This window comes from Salmo trutta, chromosome 26, assembly GCF_901001165.1.
Source record: "Salmo trutta chromosome 26, fSalTru1.1, whole genome shotgun sequence".
Lineage (NCBI taxonomy): Eukaryota > Metazoa > Chordata > Actinopteri > Salmoniformes > Salmonidae > Salmo > Salmo trutta.
The window spans coordinates 6,390,041-6,406,040 of NC_042982.1; the positions used below are offsets into that span (position 1 = coordinate 6,390,041).

General features: G+C 40.7%; 1 protein-coding gene across 1 annotated transcript in view; it reads right to left on the bottom strand.

Moving 5' to 3' along the window:
- Positions 1–6,087, bottom strand: part of LOC115162979 (protein phosphatase 1 regulatory subunit 37) — a 55,521-nt gene extending 49,434 nt beyond the window's left edge. The window contains exon 1 of the mRNA XM_029714530.1: positions 4,174–6,087. Coding sequence (XP_029570390.1) covers positions 4,174–4,894 — 721 coding nt within the window. The 5' untranslated portion in view covers positions 4,895–6,087. The remainder of the gene's footprint in view (positions 1–4,173) is intronic.
- Positions 6,088–16,000: the final 9,913 nt, after the last annotated feature.

The following is a 16,000-nucleotide window of genomic DNA, read 5'->3' on the forward strand; positions in this document are numbered from 1 at the left end:
GACATTTTGAAACGAAACATGCCAATTTGAAAAATAAGCCACGGGAGTTTGAGTGAGAATTAATACAACTTTCGAGTAGTAAGACATGTATAAAAGCAACATACCATGAATAAGAAGGGGCTAGAAGCATCTTATATGGTGAGCTACCGAGTGACTAGGACAGGCAAGTTCCATACTAATGTGGAGGACTTAATTCTTCTTGCTGCCGCGGATATGGCTGGGACAATGCTGGGGGAAAAGGTTAAAAAAAAACTGGAGAGAAAAATGCCTTCATCAAACAACACTGTTTCACGACGCATCAGTGACATGGCAGGAAATGCATACAAGCCAGTGAATTCTATTTGTTACAGCTGGATGGGTCAACAGACGTGGCAGGCCTGGCACAGCTCCTGGTATATGTCCGTTATGTTTATGGGGAGTCAATTAAGGAACACATCCTCTTCTGCAAACAAGGACAACAGAAGAAGATCTTTTTAAAGTACTGGACAGCTTTGTGACATCAAATGGACTTTGGTGGTCAAGATGTGTTGCTATCTGTACTGATGGAGCAAAAGCCATGACAGGGAGACATAGTGGAGTGGTAACACACGTGCAAGCAGTTGCTCCCGACGCCACTTGGGTACACTGCAGCATCCACCGAGAGGATCTTGCTGTCAAGGGAATGCCTGACCGCTTGAAAGACGTTTTAGACACTACAGTGAAAATTGTTAACTTTGTTAAAGCAAGGCCTCTGAACTCTTGTGTATTTTCTACACTATGCAATGATATGGGCAGCGTCCATGTAACACTTTTACAACATACAGAAGTGCGCTGGTTATCAAGGGAAAAAATAGACACGACATGTTTTTTCTCGCCTGAATGATCAGAATCTAGGATTACAGGGACTCTCTGCAACTATATTCAATGTGCGGGACAAAATTGAGGCTATGATTAAGAAGTTGGAGCTCTTCTGTCTGCATTAAGAAGGACAATACACAGGTCTTTCCATCATTGTATGATTTGTTGTGTGCAAATTAACTCAAGCTTACGGACAATGACAAATGTGATATAGCGAAGCACCTGAGTGAGCTGGGTGCGCAATTACGCAGGAACTTTCCCGAAAAAAAAAAAAAACTCACACTCATTCTTATGTTTAATAAATATTGTATAGTGTGTGTGCGGCAGGCTTACAATGACGTCAAAAAACAACATTTGAGAGTGCGCTGACCCAGGTGCTAGAGGGTGTACGCAGCTGGAGGTTAAATGTTTGAAGGGGTACAGGACTTAAAAAGTTTGGGAACCACTGCTATACACTATTAGTTTGTGTATCTTACGATCGGCAAACTATCTGCTTGTTTGTCTTTTCTTTACAAGGTGTTGCTAAAAAATAGTGTTAGCTGCTAATGCTAATCACTAGTTAGCTGGCTCGCTAGATCGCTAAATGTTCCAAGAGTCAGAGCAAACGCAGCTAACTAATACTGTCTGGTACCAGCGCTGGTGTAGGCCTAGATAAGATACCGTTGTACAAACATGCTTATCTTAGAGAGGAATAGGCAAAGCATGAATGTTAGCTAGCTACACAAAGTAAGAAAACATGTCATGTAACATTAATTAGGGTCATGGAAACACTGACCAAGACATTCGTTCTTACCCGGTCAATAAATCCTCCCGGGTTTATTCAAGATGCTGACCACTATATTCTAACTATTGATGGGTTCTGACTTCTAAACTTGAAATATCCTTATTCATGTTATTGTGGGAGACGGAAATGCAGAACATTTACATTGTCAGAACATGTTATTGTTAGACATCAGGTATCCTATGGAGAGAATAAGGGCCACAGTCTGGTACAAGTCAACAGGACAGACGTGAGTTTGGGAAGAGTGAGGAATTTGGGCCGAGATCAGATGAAGTGAGAAAGAACAGGCATCGCTAAAGTCCTGTCTAGCAACAGATATGTATTGGCTGTCCAGCATAGGACGAAGGTTTAAATACCAGTGCTTGTGTAAATATGTCTTTGTCTTATGCAGCTGCATGGCCCAGTGGGTGAATAAACTTGGGTTTGAGCTTTACTAGTCGTCCGTGAGTTTTACTCTGTTTATTTAGAACCTAACACTATTGAATTATAATAATTATTATATTTCCATGATTCCAATAGTTCGCCAATTAACTAGGCCTATATAGTTTGCCCATATCATGCTTTGTGGCACAGCGTGGAAATGATAATTAAAGTGCAGGAAATGCAGAAATTGATGAAAATTATTTTTGCTTGAACAGTATAAATGGAGAAAGGCCCACTGAAATAACTTATAAGTTATGTGTTGCCCCCCTAGGTTCATGAACTACGCATAAAGCATATTTACAACTATTATTAAAAAACATAAAATACCATCATAAATGTCCAAGACATCGTGATGTGATATTTTGTCCATATCGCCCAGCCCTACCACCATTTTGTCCTATTTACTGTTGGCAATGTAACTGACATGACTGATAGTATTGTATTGATAGAAATATAGGAATGCGCACACTGATCAAGATATCAGTCATGTCTCTACCCTAGATGGCAGAACGTTATCTTGAATCATGTGATATCCCTGGCACCCTCCTTCTCCGGCCACTGGACCGTTGAAACTGATAACTTCTTGGTCGACCATGGCCGTAACCTCAGGAACTGCCGTGATGTAACAGGGGGAGGGACGTCGCCTGCAGTCTGATGAAGTTCAATTCCGCCTTGGATTTTCCACATGAGTAAACCCATCGAGATAATTCTTGTTTTGACGTGAAATCTAATTGCACGAATTAGGGTATTTCTATTCATGTTCCCCTATCTGGGAACTCATGTAAAACAAATTGAACTGTGTTCAGTTAGTGACATGGTAAATGTCACCCACTTGACCCTCATTGAACACGACTGTCTGAGTAGGTTTGTTTTGGTGTTAAAGTACTATGAAGCTACCCAGATCATTTCAATTCAATTGAACATTGAGATTGAAAACGCATGTCAACCTTGCTGCTTTTTTTGCATCCCCTGAAATCTCCCCACCCACACCTGACCCTCCTACATTAATGAACCTAGTCTGCAAGTGCTTGGGGTGCCAACAGGATATGTTCAATTAAGAGAAACTGCAGCATCCTTATAAAAATAAGCACACAGGCATACAATCACTTGACTTGTTCTGTATGCAAAGCAGAAAGACAAATTGTCCATTCAGAATTAATACACCTCTATCCCCATAGCGCATGTAAGGAATATCACTACAAGCCACATACAACAACACAGGCTAATACTGAGGCGTTTTCCCTAAATAAACAGTGCCCACTACTAAAACGGCATGCATTTAAGGGAGTGCCTGGTCTGACTCACGAGGAAGACACACAGAGACGTCTAAGGGAACTCACTTCATTTTGAGCTGGTGGAGAAACCCATGTGGAACCATTACCCACCTTGTATTCTCATATGTCAAGCCATCTGTGTAAGATGACTCAATTCTTCATTTTGACAAGGGAGTCTGATAGATTTATATAGACCCTAGGTACTCACTACCGTAAGTTGCTCTGGATAAGAGCGTCTGCTAAATGACTCAAATTGAAATGTATTGCCTGGGGATGAAATTGACAATGGTGTGACTGCAGGTTGGGGTCTAATGGTTGCCATGGAAGGCAGATATGAACCTGGGGGCTCAGAAGCAAGAGAGAATGAAACAATCCAATAGGGTTATCACAATACCACTAGCAGCTATTCCGTGGCAAAAAAAGAAAACACCAAATTAAACTTAACTCTATGGCCCTATAAACACCTACTTTATGTCAAATTGTGGATGCTATAGCTTGCAAAATAAACAAACGTAACTCTAGGTGACGACATAATGCGGTTTGTTTTTAACATTAAGACTGTTTCCATCAATAAACTACATACGCTTCATGTTTCAGAGTATCGCGCCAACCCTACAATCCAACACTAAAAGTGCAAAGTCTAGTGAGCGTAAAAACCCTCTATTAGGCCAGGGACAACAGAAAGGTACACCGTGACAGTGTCCCTCTTTGCCAGTCAGAGTTCAAGAGCACCAGTCTGCACTGTATGGCATCCCCAGCTTGAGGTCACAGCAAGGCTAAGGACGCCATACAAACAAGGCCTAAAAGTATACGAGTCACATAAGCAGATATAGCTTAGAAAACTGTGTTAGAAATTACCATGTCTCCAAGGGTCCTTGGGCTCCACTGCTCCAGAGACAATATCCTCATCTGAAGGAAAAGTCACCCTCTTGCCATGTTTGTGTTTATCATCCCCCTCATCCTGGGTTGGAGAGAGGACCTCTCCTGGGGCAGTGACAGGTGGCAAGTCCTCCTGTTCTGAGGATTTCTCAGGTTCCTTGTCGGTGACAGCGTCTGGAGTTGATGAATCTGGACTGGTACTGCTTGAGGATGTCTCCTCTGCTAGGGATGGTCCCTGGTCAGTAGGTTCTGACTCCAACATGCCACTTTCATCCAGACTCAAATCCACACCAATGTCCATATCCCCACCATCATCCCCTTCCTCAATAGCAAACACGAGGGCCAATGGTGTTGTATCCTTGATACTCTCTTCTTGGCATTGGTCGTCATGATAAACGTCAAAGTCAGAACTGACTATTGCAGGGGTATCTGGGACGCTGTTGTTCTTATTCCCATTCACTTCGTCAATTTCTAGTGTCTCTTTTGACCGGTGGTTGTCCTCCCTTCGCGAGTTGTCTGTGAGCTTGGCTAGGGAGGACGTGTTGGCGGCTTCGTTGCCTATGCCTTGTTTACACAAATCTCCATCCATCAGTTCCGAAAGCCGGGGAATGATCTCTTCTGAGTTATTGGTAGTATTGTCACCAACATTATTCTTCATTTTGACATTGCACAAATCTAGAGCTTGCTCCTCGACATTCATATTTTCATTTCCAGGAAGATAGTGTTGGCAATTGACTGGATTCGAGAACACTGTACTTGACCCAAGATATTTAAAGTGATGCCTTGGAGTAGATTTCAGTCTAGCCTTTGAATGCTGGTATGTGATCCTTCAATAGCTAACATAATTTGTAAAATAAGTGCTTTCATCAAGAATGTTTACAACTATGTCAATGACAATATAAGTGCTTTTTGAGTGTTAACGTAATTGACAAAACAGCTATTTGTGCCCACACACACACACAACTATTTCAAGAGAGAATTTCGCACATTATTGACACCTTTCAAGCAAGCAAATGTGACTGGTTTGACACGTGATGCGTCCCTGCAGTTCAGAATATTTAGAGCCTGAAATTGTAATTTCAGAAAACCTTTGATAAATTTACCATATCACATGTCCAGGAACGGTAAACTGTTGTGAAATTATCAAGAGATAAAGGCAACAACACCTCGTGTCAAACGACCGTGAAAAATCCTAACCAAGAAACAATGTATTCTACTGCTAGCCTCAATCTAGTTTATACTCGTTTGGCTAGCTAACTTAATGCTAGGTAACCACGATAGATATCAACAAAGTGCATAGATAGCCGTTTTATGTTACAGTATTCTGTCTTTTGTTGGTCAGCACACTCTAAAAGTGGATGGGAAGCTAGCTAACGTTATAGCTATATTTTGGGTGACCAGCTAGCTAAAACTGTACCCACGGTGCCTCCATTACGTTAGCAAAATACTATTTCATGTGCATGAAGCTAGCTAAAGTAGTTGCCCAACAATGACATCTAGACCGGTGTAGTTTTATGCACCTTTCGGTAAACCCAAATGCTTTGTTTTCGAGTCAATCATTCTATTTCAAGAAAAATTATTTCCGAATGTCGTTCGCGGTCTCACCAGAGCACCTCGCATCACAATCCTCGACTAGGCAAGGAGAAAAACAAGCGTCATAGTCCGGACAATGTTTCGTTCTCGTGCCCAAATTATTTAACTGTTGAACAATAATCTCCTTTTTGGTTGTTATTTTAAAACAAAGAAATGCCGCTTATTGACGTTCCCCGAGAAGCGCTTGAATGTAAAGATGCTGTTTTCTCTCCTCGTCCTTCTGCTAGCTAACGTTAGCTTACTCAAGTCCAACAACTGTTTGTTGTCCATACGTCATCGCATATCCAGGGGCATGGAGTTTCCACTAGTTACCACAGCCACAAAGTTTTGTCGAAAACATTGAAACCAAAATTCTATTGTTGGTCTTAATTTAAGGTTAGGCATAAGGTAGGCGTGTGTGGTTAGGGTTAGTTTTAACATCAGATTTGAAGGAGACAAATTGTAGAAATAGGCAGGTTTTATTACTTTGTGGCTGGGGTAACTAGTGACGACCGGGGGGCATGTTCAGTAGACATTACGTCGCAGGACGCTGCAAATAGAAATGTAATACATAGAACGGTCGTAGGATCGCTAAAACGTTTGACACAGAACACTTCTAGTTCCTAAATTCTATTTCTATTTGCAGCGTTTTAAACCGCTAAAATTATTACGCCCCTTGCTGGTCATTTGGTGTAAGTACTTTCGCATAAAAACATACTCATTTGAATCATAGATATTTACTGTCGCAATATATGTTACAAATATTTGTGTGCTGATGTGCTGTCTGACAATAAAATGTGATGCACATTGGCAATTCATCGTCCCATGGCCTTTGCAATCAACCTTGTCAAATTGTGACATGTAAACACAACTGGGTTTCCACTAGATAACACAGCCACAAAGTCAACATTGTCTTTATCGTAAAAATAGAGGGAAATTGTAGAAATAGGCGAGGTTTATGACTTTGTGGCAACTAGCTGTCAGAGCAGCTCACAGATTACTGCACCTGTACATAGCCCATCTATAATTTAGCCCAAACAACTACCTCTTCCCCTACTGTATTTATTTATTTATTTTGCTCCTTTGCACCCCATTATTTCTATTTCTACTTTGCACTTTCTTCCACTGCAAACCTACCATTCCAGTGTTTTACTTGCTATATTGTATGTACTTCGCCACCATGGCCTTTTTTTACCTTTACCTCCCTTATCTCACCTCATTTGCTTACATTGTATATAGACTTATTTTTCTACTGTATTATTGACTGTATGTTTGTTTTACTCCATGTGTAACTCTGTGTTGTTGCATATGTCAAACTGCTTTGCTTTATCTTGGCCAGGTGGCAATTGTAAATGAGAACTTGTTCTCAACTTGCCTACCTGGTTAAATAAAGGTGAAAAAAAAGATAAATAAAAATGACCACCACACAACTGTACAGAATGATGACAGACAATACTGTAATTACGATATAACTAACTTTGAAAATATCCTCATATTTGCATCATGTACCATCAAGGGGGACAACACAGTGATAAATGAACTGATCTCCACCTGACACAGCCAGAAGAGGACTGGTCACCCCTCAGAGCCTGGTTCCTCTCCAGGTTTCTTCCTAGGTTCCCTGCCTTTCTATGTAGTTTTTCCTAGCCACCATACTTCTACATCTGCATTGCTTGCTGTTTGGGGTTTTAGGCAGGATTTCTGTATAGCACTTTGTGACACCGGCTGATATAAAAAAGGGCTTTATAAATACATTTGATTGAAATAAATTTGATTCATTTGATTTGAGAAAAACTATTTTGTTTTCAGTTCCACCACCTACAAATCCCAATTCAACTCATTGCATACAGACTCAGATGGTAGTGTTGGTGAACACTGAATAGGCCTACCAGTAGAACACCGGGATGGGAAGATCAATGGGTCAACTGTTTATCTCCCCCTAAGGAGGGACAGACCATAGAGATACTATTACATTACTATTCTAATTCCTCATTTTCTGGGACAGCCTCACAATAATTAATTGATTAGATTGCTGGATCGCACTTACAGTGTCCTTATGACAGTATTATGTGAACACAATGAAATGACAGAAATTTAAAAAAAAATAACAACTAATGCCGAACTGCCTTCCAGGTGTTATTTGTGTGAACAGTTCTTTATGCACTTAATCAGAATACTGAATGAAACATAATCTTTCATTTCTGTATGGTCTTTGTTTTCTAAAAATATACACTGATTATACAAAACATTAAGGACACCTGCTCTTTCCATGACATAGACTGATCAGGTGAATCCATGTGAAAGCTATGATCCCTTATTGATGTAACTTGTTAAATCCACTTCAATCAGTGTAGATGAAGGTTAAAGAAGTATTTTTAAGCATTGAGACAATTGAGACATGGATTGTGTATGTGTGCCATTCAGAGGGTGCATGGGCAAGACAAAAAATATAAGTGCCTTTGAAGGGGGTATGGTAGTAGGTGCCAGGCACACCGGATTGTGTCAAGAACTGCAAAACCTCTGAGTTTTTCACGCTCAACATTTTCCCGTGTGTATCAAGAATGGTCCACCCCCATACGACATCCAGTTAACTTGACACAACTGTGGGAAGCATTGGCGTCAACATGGACCAGCATCCCTGTGGAAAGCTTTCTACACCTTCTAGATATTCCTAATGTTTGGTATACTCTGTGTATATAATGGTGAGACAAAAATGTCTCCACCTGCTGGAACTGAACAGTTTCAGTAGAGCTGAATAATACATGATCAATAAGTTGTTCTTCATGGATATTCATTAGCATTTGAATCCGATTCTAACACATCTTAAGTGGAGGCAAAAATAAATAGCCTAAATATCAGCATGTTGATATTTGTAGCCACTGTAAACCCAGCTAACAATTCTAGGGAAAGAGACATTTTTGTAATGTTACCCGTAATGTTCCCCACATGTTTGAGTGTCCAGTTTTCCGTTAGTTAGGGGAACATTCTATGTATGTTTGCAAAAACATCCTGAGAACCTATTAAGCATGTTTTGGCATTAGAGTAAGGAGAACATTCCCTAAATGTCAAACAGAATTTACCCAGGACGTGGTTATCATGTTCTCAGAATAGCCAACATTAATGTTCTTGACACGTTTCATTGGAAAGTTGCAAGAACATTCCTGTGTCCAATTTTCTGAGGGTTAGGAGAATATTCCATCAATGTCCCACCAAACATACGCAGAACACGGTTGCCAATGTTCTCAGAACACGTCACCTGATGGTCCCAAAGAAACATTCTCCGCGCAAAAAATGTTTTCATTACACATCACACCTTCTTACTGTTGCAGAGCCCATCAAGGATTGGTGAACCACTGATCCATTCATAGTGCTCAGTCTGTTGACAAGGTTAGGGACACGCGCAACACTTTTAACATAGTGTTTTCAATTGACTTATATGACATACATGACTGCATTGTGGGTGGCAGGTAGCCCAGTGGTAAAGAGCGTTGGGCCAGTGACCGAAAGATTGTTGGTTTAAATCCATGAGGTGAAAATTCTGTCAATGTGCCCTTGAGCAAGGCTCTTAAACCTAAATTACTCTGGATAAGAGTGTCTGCTAAATGACAGGAAAAGTTCATTTATACAGTAATTATTATTCAGTATGTCTTCACCTGGGATTTGAACTCATAACTTCTTAGGTTCACAGCATTCCAATCTTTGTGCTACGCCACCATGTTTGCATCAGTTAGCAGTTCATCTGACTATTCTCTCATCATTGATTTGATTTACTTATTATAGCAATTTTAGGGCTTTCTGTATAGTGGTCTAATGTTGGTGGGGCATTTTACCCTGTTTTAATGTTAATCCTGAATCACCATGATCAATAATATTGTTTTTCTTGAGTACTTTTAACAGCTGAGATTTACTTCAATGCGCATTCACCCTGTTGCTTACACCTATCCAGTTGTTTCAGATCTACACAAGTGCCTAGGGAGAAGGGGTTAGTGTTTGCTTCAGGACAGGCCCTTACTATGCTGGCCTGATAAGCACATTCCCTATGGATATCCCTTATTGGGACAGCGGTTAGGGCATCTGTCATTGGTGCTAGTGGCCTGGGTTTGAGACCTGCTAGGGTACTCAGACATTCTAAGCAATATATGTTAATGTCGTTATATGGCAACAGGTACATCACCCCTAACTGATCAAATTAAAATCAGTTTCTCATTGAAAGATGGGAATCTGTAGGATTACCCCTTGAGCATGAATTATGACCACATTTCCACTACCTCATACATTATCAGTACTTAATAATTTTATATAGCTGAGCATCTCTACACTGTCTTCTTAAAATACACACGTCTGCATTTACACAGATCTTTTTCAGAGCTAATCTGATTGGTCAAAAGACCAATTATTGAAAAAATACCAGATTTGAAACAACGCCAGCACAATAACTGTTTGTCGGGAGCTTCGTGAAATAGGTTTCCATGGCCAAGCAGCCGCACACAATCCTAAGATCACCATGCGCAATGCCATGCGTTGGCTGGAGTGGTGTAAAGCTCGCCTCCATTGGACTCTCGAGCAGTGGAAATGCATTCTCTGTAGTGATGAATCACGCTTCACCAAATCAAATCAAACCAAATGTTCTTTGTCACATGTGCCGAATACAACAGGTGTAGACCTTACAGTGAAATTCTGACTTACAAGCCCTTAACCAACAATGCAGTTCTAAGAAAAAAGAAAAACAGAAATCTAACAAATAATTAAGGAGCAACAATAAAATAACAGTAGCGAGGCTATATACAGGGGCTATATTCCGGTACAGAGTCAGTGTACGGGTGCACCGGTTAGTCAAGGTAATTGAGGTAATAAGTACATGTAGGTAGAGGTAAAGTGACTATTCATGAATAATAAGCAGAGAGTAGCAGCAGTGTACAAATGGGGGGGGGGGGGGGGGGTAGGGACAATGCAAATAGTCCGGGTAGCCATTTGAGTAACTGTTCAAGAGTCTTATGGCTTGAGGGTAGAAGCTGTTAAGAAGCCTTTTTGACCTAGACTTGGCGCTCCGGTACCGGTAGCAGAGAGAAGTCTATGACTAGGGTGGCTGGATTTCTTGGCAATTTTTTGGGCCTTCCTCTGACACAGCTTAGTATAGAGGTCCTGGATGGCAGGAAGATTGGCCCCAGTGATGACTGGGCCGTACGCACTACCTTCTGTCGTGCCTTGCGGTCGGAGGCCGAGCAGTTGCCATACCAGGCAGTGAAGCAACCAGTCAGGATGCTCTCAGCTGTAGAATTTTTTGAGGATCTGAGGACCCATGCCAAATCTTTTCAGTCTCCTGAGGGGGAATAGGTGTTGTCATGCCCTGTTCACGACTGTCTTGGTGTGTTTGGACCATGATAGTTTGATGGTGATGTCGACACCAAGGACCTTCTCCACTACAGTTCCGCCGATGAGAATGGGGGTGTGCTAGGTCCTGGTTTGGCAGATGCCAGGAAAATGCTACCTGCCCCAATGCATTGTACCAACTGTAAAGTTTGGTGGAGGAGGAATAATGGTCTGGGGCTGTTTTTCATGGTTCGGCATAGGCCCCTTAGTTCCAGTAAAGGGAAATCTTAATGCTACAGCATACAATTACATTTTAGACGATTCTGTGCTTTCAACTTTGTGGCAACAATTTGGGGAAGGCCCTTTCCTATTTCAGCATGACAATGCACCCGTGCACAAAGCGAGGTCCATACAGAAATGTTTTTTTGAGATCGGTGTGGAAGAACTTGACTGGCATGCACAGAGCCCTGACCTCAACCCCATCTATCATCTTTGGGATGAATTGGAATGCCGACTGTGAGCCAGGCCTAATCGCCCAACATCAGTGCCTGACCTCACTAATGCTCTTGTGGCTGAATGGAAGCAAGTCCCCGCAGCCATGTCCCAACATCTAGCGGAAGGCCTTCCCAAAAGAGTGGAGGCTGTTATAGCAGCAAAGGGGGGACCAACTCCATATTAATGCCCACGATTTTGGAACATACTTTTGGTCATGGTCAAATTTCACTGCATTTTGAGGTGCAGCGAAATACTTATGTTTCTAGCTCCAACAGTGCAGTAATAATATAACAATATAAACCCAACAATATAAAACAATACACATAAATCCCCAAAATGTTATTAAATAAATTAAGAAATATCAGAATGAGCAATGTCAGAGTTCAGAATATAAATACACACTGAACAAAAAAAAGTGTTGGTCCCATGTTTCATGAGCTGAAATAAAAGATCCCAAAAATCTTCCATACGCACAAAAAACGTATGCATGCCAGTCTGTCTTGGCTAAGAGTTGAGGAGACACTGACTGCATCACTTCTTCTTTTAATGAGAAACATTCATGTGTTGAAAATTCCAAATTGTTTGCATCGTCAACTTACACACAGCTCTGACACACATACTTATCCCACCAGACAGGCCACCAGGGGTCTTTTCACAGTCCCCAAATCTAGAACAAATTCAAGAAAGTGTACAGTATTATATAGAGCCAATATTGCATGGTACTCTCTTCCATCTCATATTGCTCAAATGAACAGCAAACCTGGTTTCAAAAAACAGATAAAGCAACACTTCGCGGCACAACATCTCTCTCCAATTTGACCTAGATATTTTGTGTGTACAGTATATATTGATATGTAGTCTATGTGTGCCATTTTTAAATGTATGTAGTTCTGTCCTTGAGCTGTTCTTGTCTATTAATCTTCTGTAATATGTCATGTTTCATGTTTTGTATGGACCCCAGGAAGAGCAGCTGCTGCTTTTGCAACAGCTAAGGGGGATCTTAATAAAATAGCAAAACACCAAACCCTCAGAAAACTGGACACAGGAATGTTCTTTCAACTTTCCAATTAAACCTGTCTTGGATATTCTGAGAACATGGCAACCAACATGGCAAGTTCTTTTTGACATTTAGGGAATGTTAACTCTAACACCAAAACATGCTAAATAGGTTTTTTGGAGGTTTTTACTAACATACTGTCACGCCCTGACCTGAGAGAGCCTTTTTGTCTCTATTTACGTTTGGTCAGGGTGTGATTTGGGTGGGCATTCTATGTCTGTATTTCTATGTTGGGGATTGCTTTGTTTCGGCCGGGTATGGCTCCCAATCAGGAACAGCTGTACATCGTTGTTGCTGATTGGGAGTCATACTTAGGCAGCATGTTTTCCCTTTGGGTTTTGTGGGTAGATGTTTTCTGTTTAGTGTGTTAGGATACCTGACAGGACTGTTTGGCTGTCGCCTTTTTTTCTTTGTGAAGTGCCTTTTTTTCTTTGTGAAGTGCCTTTTTTGCCTTTTTTTCTTTGTGAAGTGCCTTTTTTTTCTTTGTGAAGTGCCTTTTTTTCTTTGTGAAGTGCCTTTTTTTCTTTGTGAAGTGCCTTTTTTTCTTTGTGAAGTGCCTTTTTTTCTTTGTGAAGTGCCTTTTTTTCTTTGTGAAGTGCCTTTTTTTCTTTGTGAAGTGCCTTTTTTTTCTTTGTGAAGTGCCTTTTTTTAATCTAAAATAAAAGATGAACAAATTCCACGCTGCACCTTGGTCTACTACTTCAGACAGCCGTTACACATACATAGAATGTCCCCCTAACTAACAAAAAACTAGACATTCAAACATCTGGTGAAGATTATGGGTAACATCACAAAAACGTTCTCTCTCCCTAGAATTGTTAGCTGGGTAGACAGGTTTGGCACTCTTCATCAGGCATGCAGTTTCCTTGTCCTCCATACAGTAGGTAGGCTGGATTACCAGGTAGGCTGGGTGAGGCTTCGGCGACTGTAAAAGTGCCAGAAAAGACCACCACACCTTGAAAGTAGTCTGGAACAGTTTCCAATGAGTCGAGCCTCTGCCATTCTCTCACACTGCAGTCCACATCCTGCAGGAGCCGGGACAGGTGGAACAAAAAGCTGGTGCAGTGATGTATCATTCAAATACCATTAGCCAGCTAGCTAGCAAATAAACATGCCTTAAACTTCATGAGTTAACACCAGATATTTCAGTTCAACCCTCAAATGTTTTGTATTAACAACATAGATAAGATAAACATATAATGAAAATATGTAAAATATTTGGCAGAGTTCTCTGCCTAGGCGACCTCACGGTGCCATGGCAATCACAGAACCTAAGCATGTAACCTAAGCAACCCATTGTGGAGGTCTTATCAGATCTTAAAAGTTGGACCCGGACCCGAATGGACCAAGGGACAATTAGACCCGGACTCAAAAGGACCTATCATAAAAAAAGATGGCCCCAGAGTCAAACGGACCGTAGAACAATCAGACCTGAACTCCAAATGGACCCGACGACAATCAGGTCTATCAGCTGTAGTTACATACACCCAATGACAATCAAACAGGACCCAACTCTGATGGAAAAGTTAGATTTATGGACCAGGACCCACTCAGTTACCGGGTCAGCATTGGCATGTATTCATAGATGCCAAGGGAAGCCAGGGAAAGCAAAGCTTCCACCAAAAAATTTGCAAGAAAAAAGAAAACATATACAGTGCCATTCAAAAGTTTGGAAACACCTATTCATTCAAGGGATTTTCTTTACTTTGACTATTTTCTACATTGTAGATAACACATATGGAATCATGTAGTAACCAAAAAAGTGTTAAACAAATCAAAATATATTTCAGATTTTAGATTCTTCAAAGTAGCCATCCTTTGCCTTGATGACAGCTTTGCACACTCTTGGCATTACTAGTTAACCTTGTCCATGAAAGGAAGTTAGGCTAGCGAGCAAGCATTTTAGCCAGGTAGCCTAGGACAACATCAACAATCAAAGCATGTACGCTATGACCGTTTCGTCAACATGAATTAGGATGGCTTTCCCATTTCTCTACAAGTAGGGTGAGTTAACATGTTTTTTCTACATGCATGAACGCGGGCACACACACACACACACACACACACACACACACACACACACACACACACACACACACACACACACACACACACACACACACACACACACACACACACACACAAAAACAGAACCATGGATAGCCACATCTTATTTAGCTTACGTTGATTGGACTAAATTGTTTTTGGCAGCTTTTACTTGTCACTGTATTAGACTAAGCATAGGTGATTTGATGATGTTGAAGTTGAAATGGTGTTGGAATATTGGAGGCAGCTCCTGTTTTCTTTGTGACTTGTGGTAACTCTCTGTGGTTCTAAATCAATAGATGTTTAGTGGTACGAAAATGTAGGAAACATTAACTTGCTTGACCATGCTGTAGGTCACGTAACTGTCTGTTACTGTACATACAAAATGCTTTGTGGACTTCACTGGACAGAGGTTGCTATCCGGTTTTGTGATAAAACAAAGGTGTGGTTAAATTTATTCTTCCACTGTCTTCTTATTGTCTCGGCCTTTAGGCCTATATATCACGGTGTCAAGGCATATGAACTAACAGGTTAACAATTAAATTATCACAACAAATAGGTTTTAATATAGCTTTTTTTCTCTGGCTTGGCTTCCCCAGTAATTTTACCCACGCCCCACTACTGCGGTTCAGGTATTTGGTATTCAGGTTCAGGTGGACCCGTGAAGACCTCTAACCCACTGGACACAAACTGTTTGAATCAGCATTGTTTTAATGTAATTTGTTAATGTATTGTGCTGTGGAATCCACGTGGAAAACACATTGGATTTGAAAAAAGTCATCAACTGTTGTTTTGAGAGTGAAATTTCAAACACAGCATTATGTTATCTTGGTAACAAACCATGTATAAAATAGACAAACCTTGTATAAAATAGGTTGTATTTGTACATTTAAACAAACTAATGTAACATTTAACCTTAAAATGAGTAACACATCCAGGTCACATTGAGGTTACTGAAACTAAAAATGCGTTCTTACAGTATGTAAATCATATAAAGAGTGCATGTTCATGATAGCATGCCATGCATAGGTTGTAACAGCTTTGTGGAAATCTTGACAATTTATATAATAATCTGTCTAACATCTCGAAATTAACCAAAAAAATCAGACATTGGTTTTACCATTGGAATTTGGTTGTGCTTTTAGATGGTTGAAAGCATAGTGATAACACATTGGAAATTCAACTAACTTTTAGCTGTTTTTTTGAGTGGGTGAACATAGGTTGTAATGTCATTGATCAATGTCTCAAACAAATGGTACCCAGTTATCCACACTGAAATGACGTGGTGTGCACAGTGGGAAGTGCACGTTTCTTCATAAAGCAGAA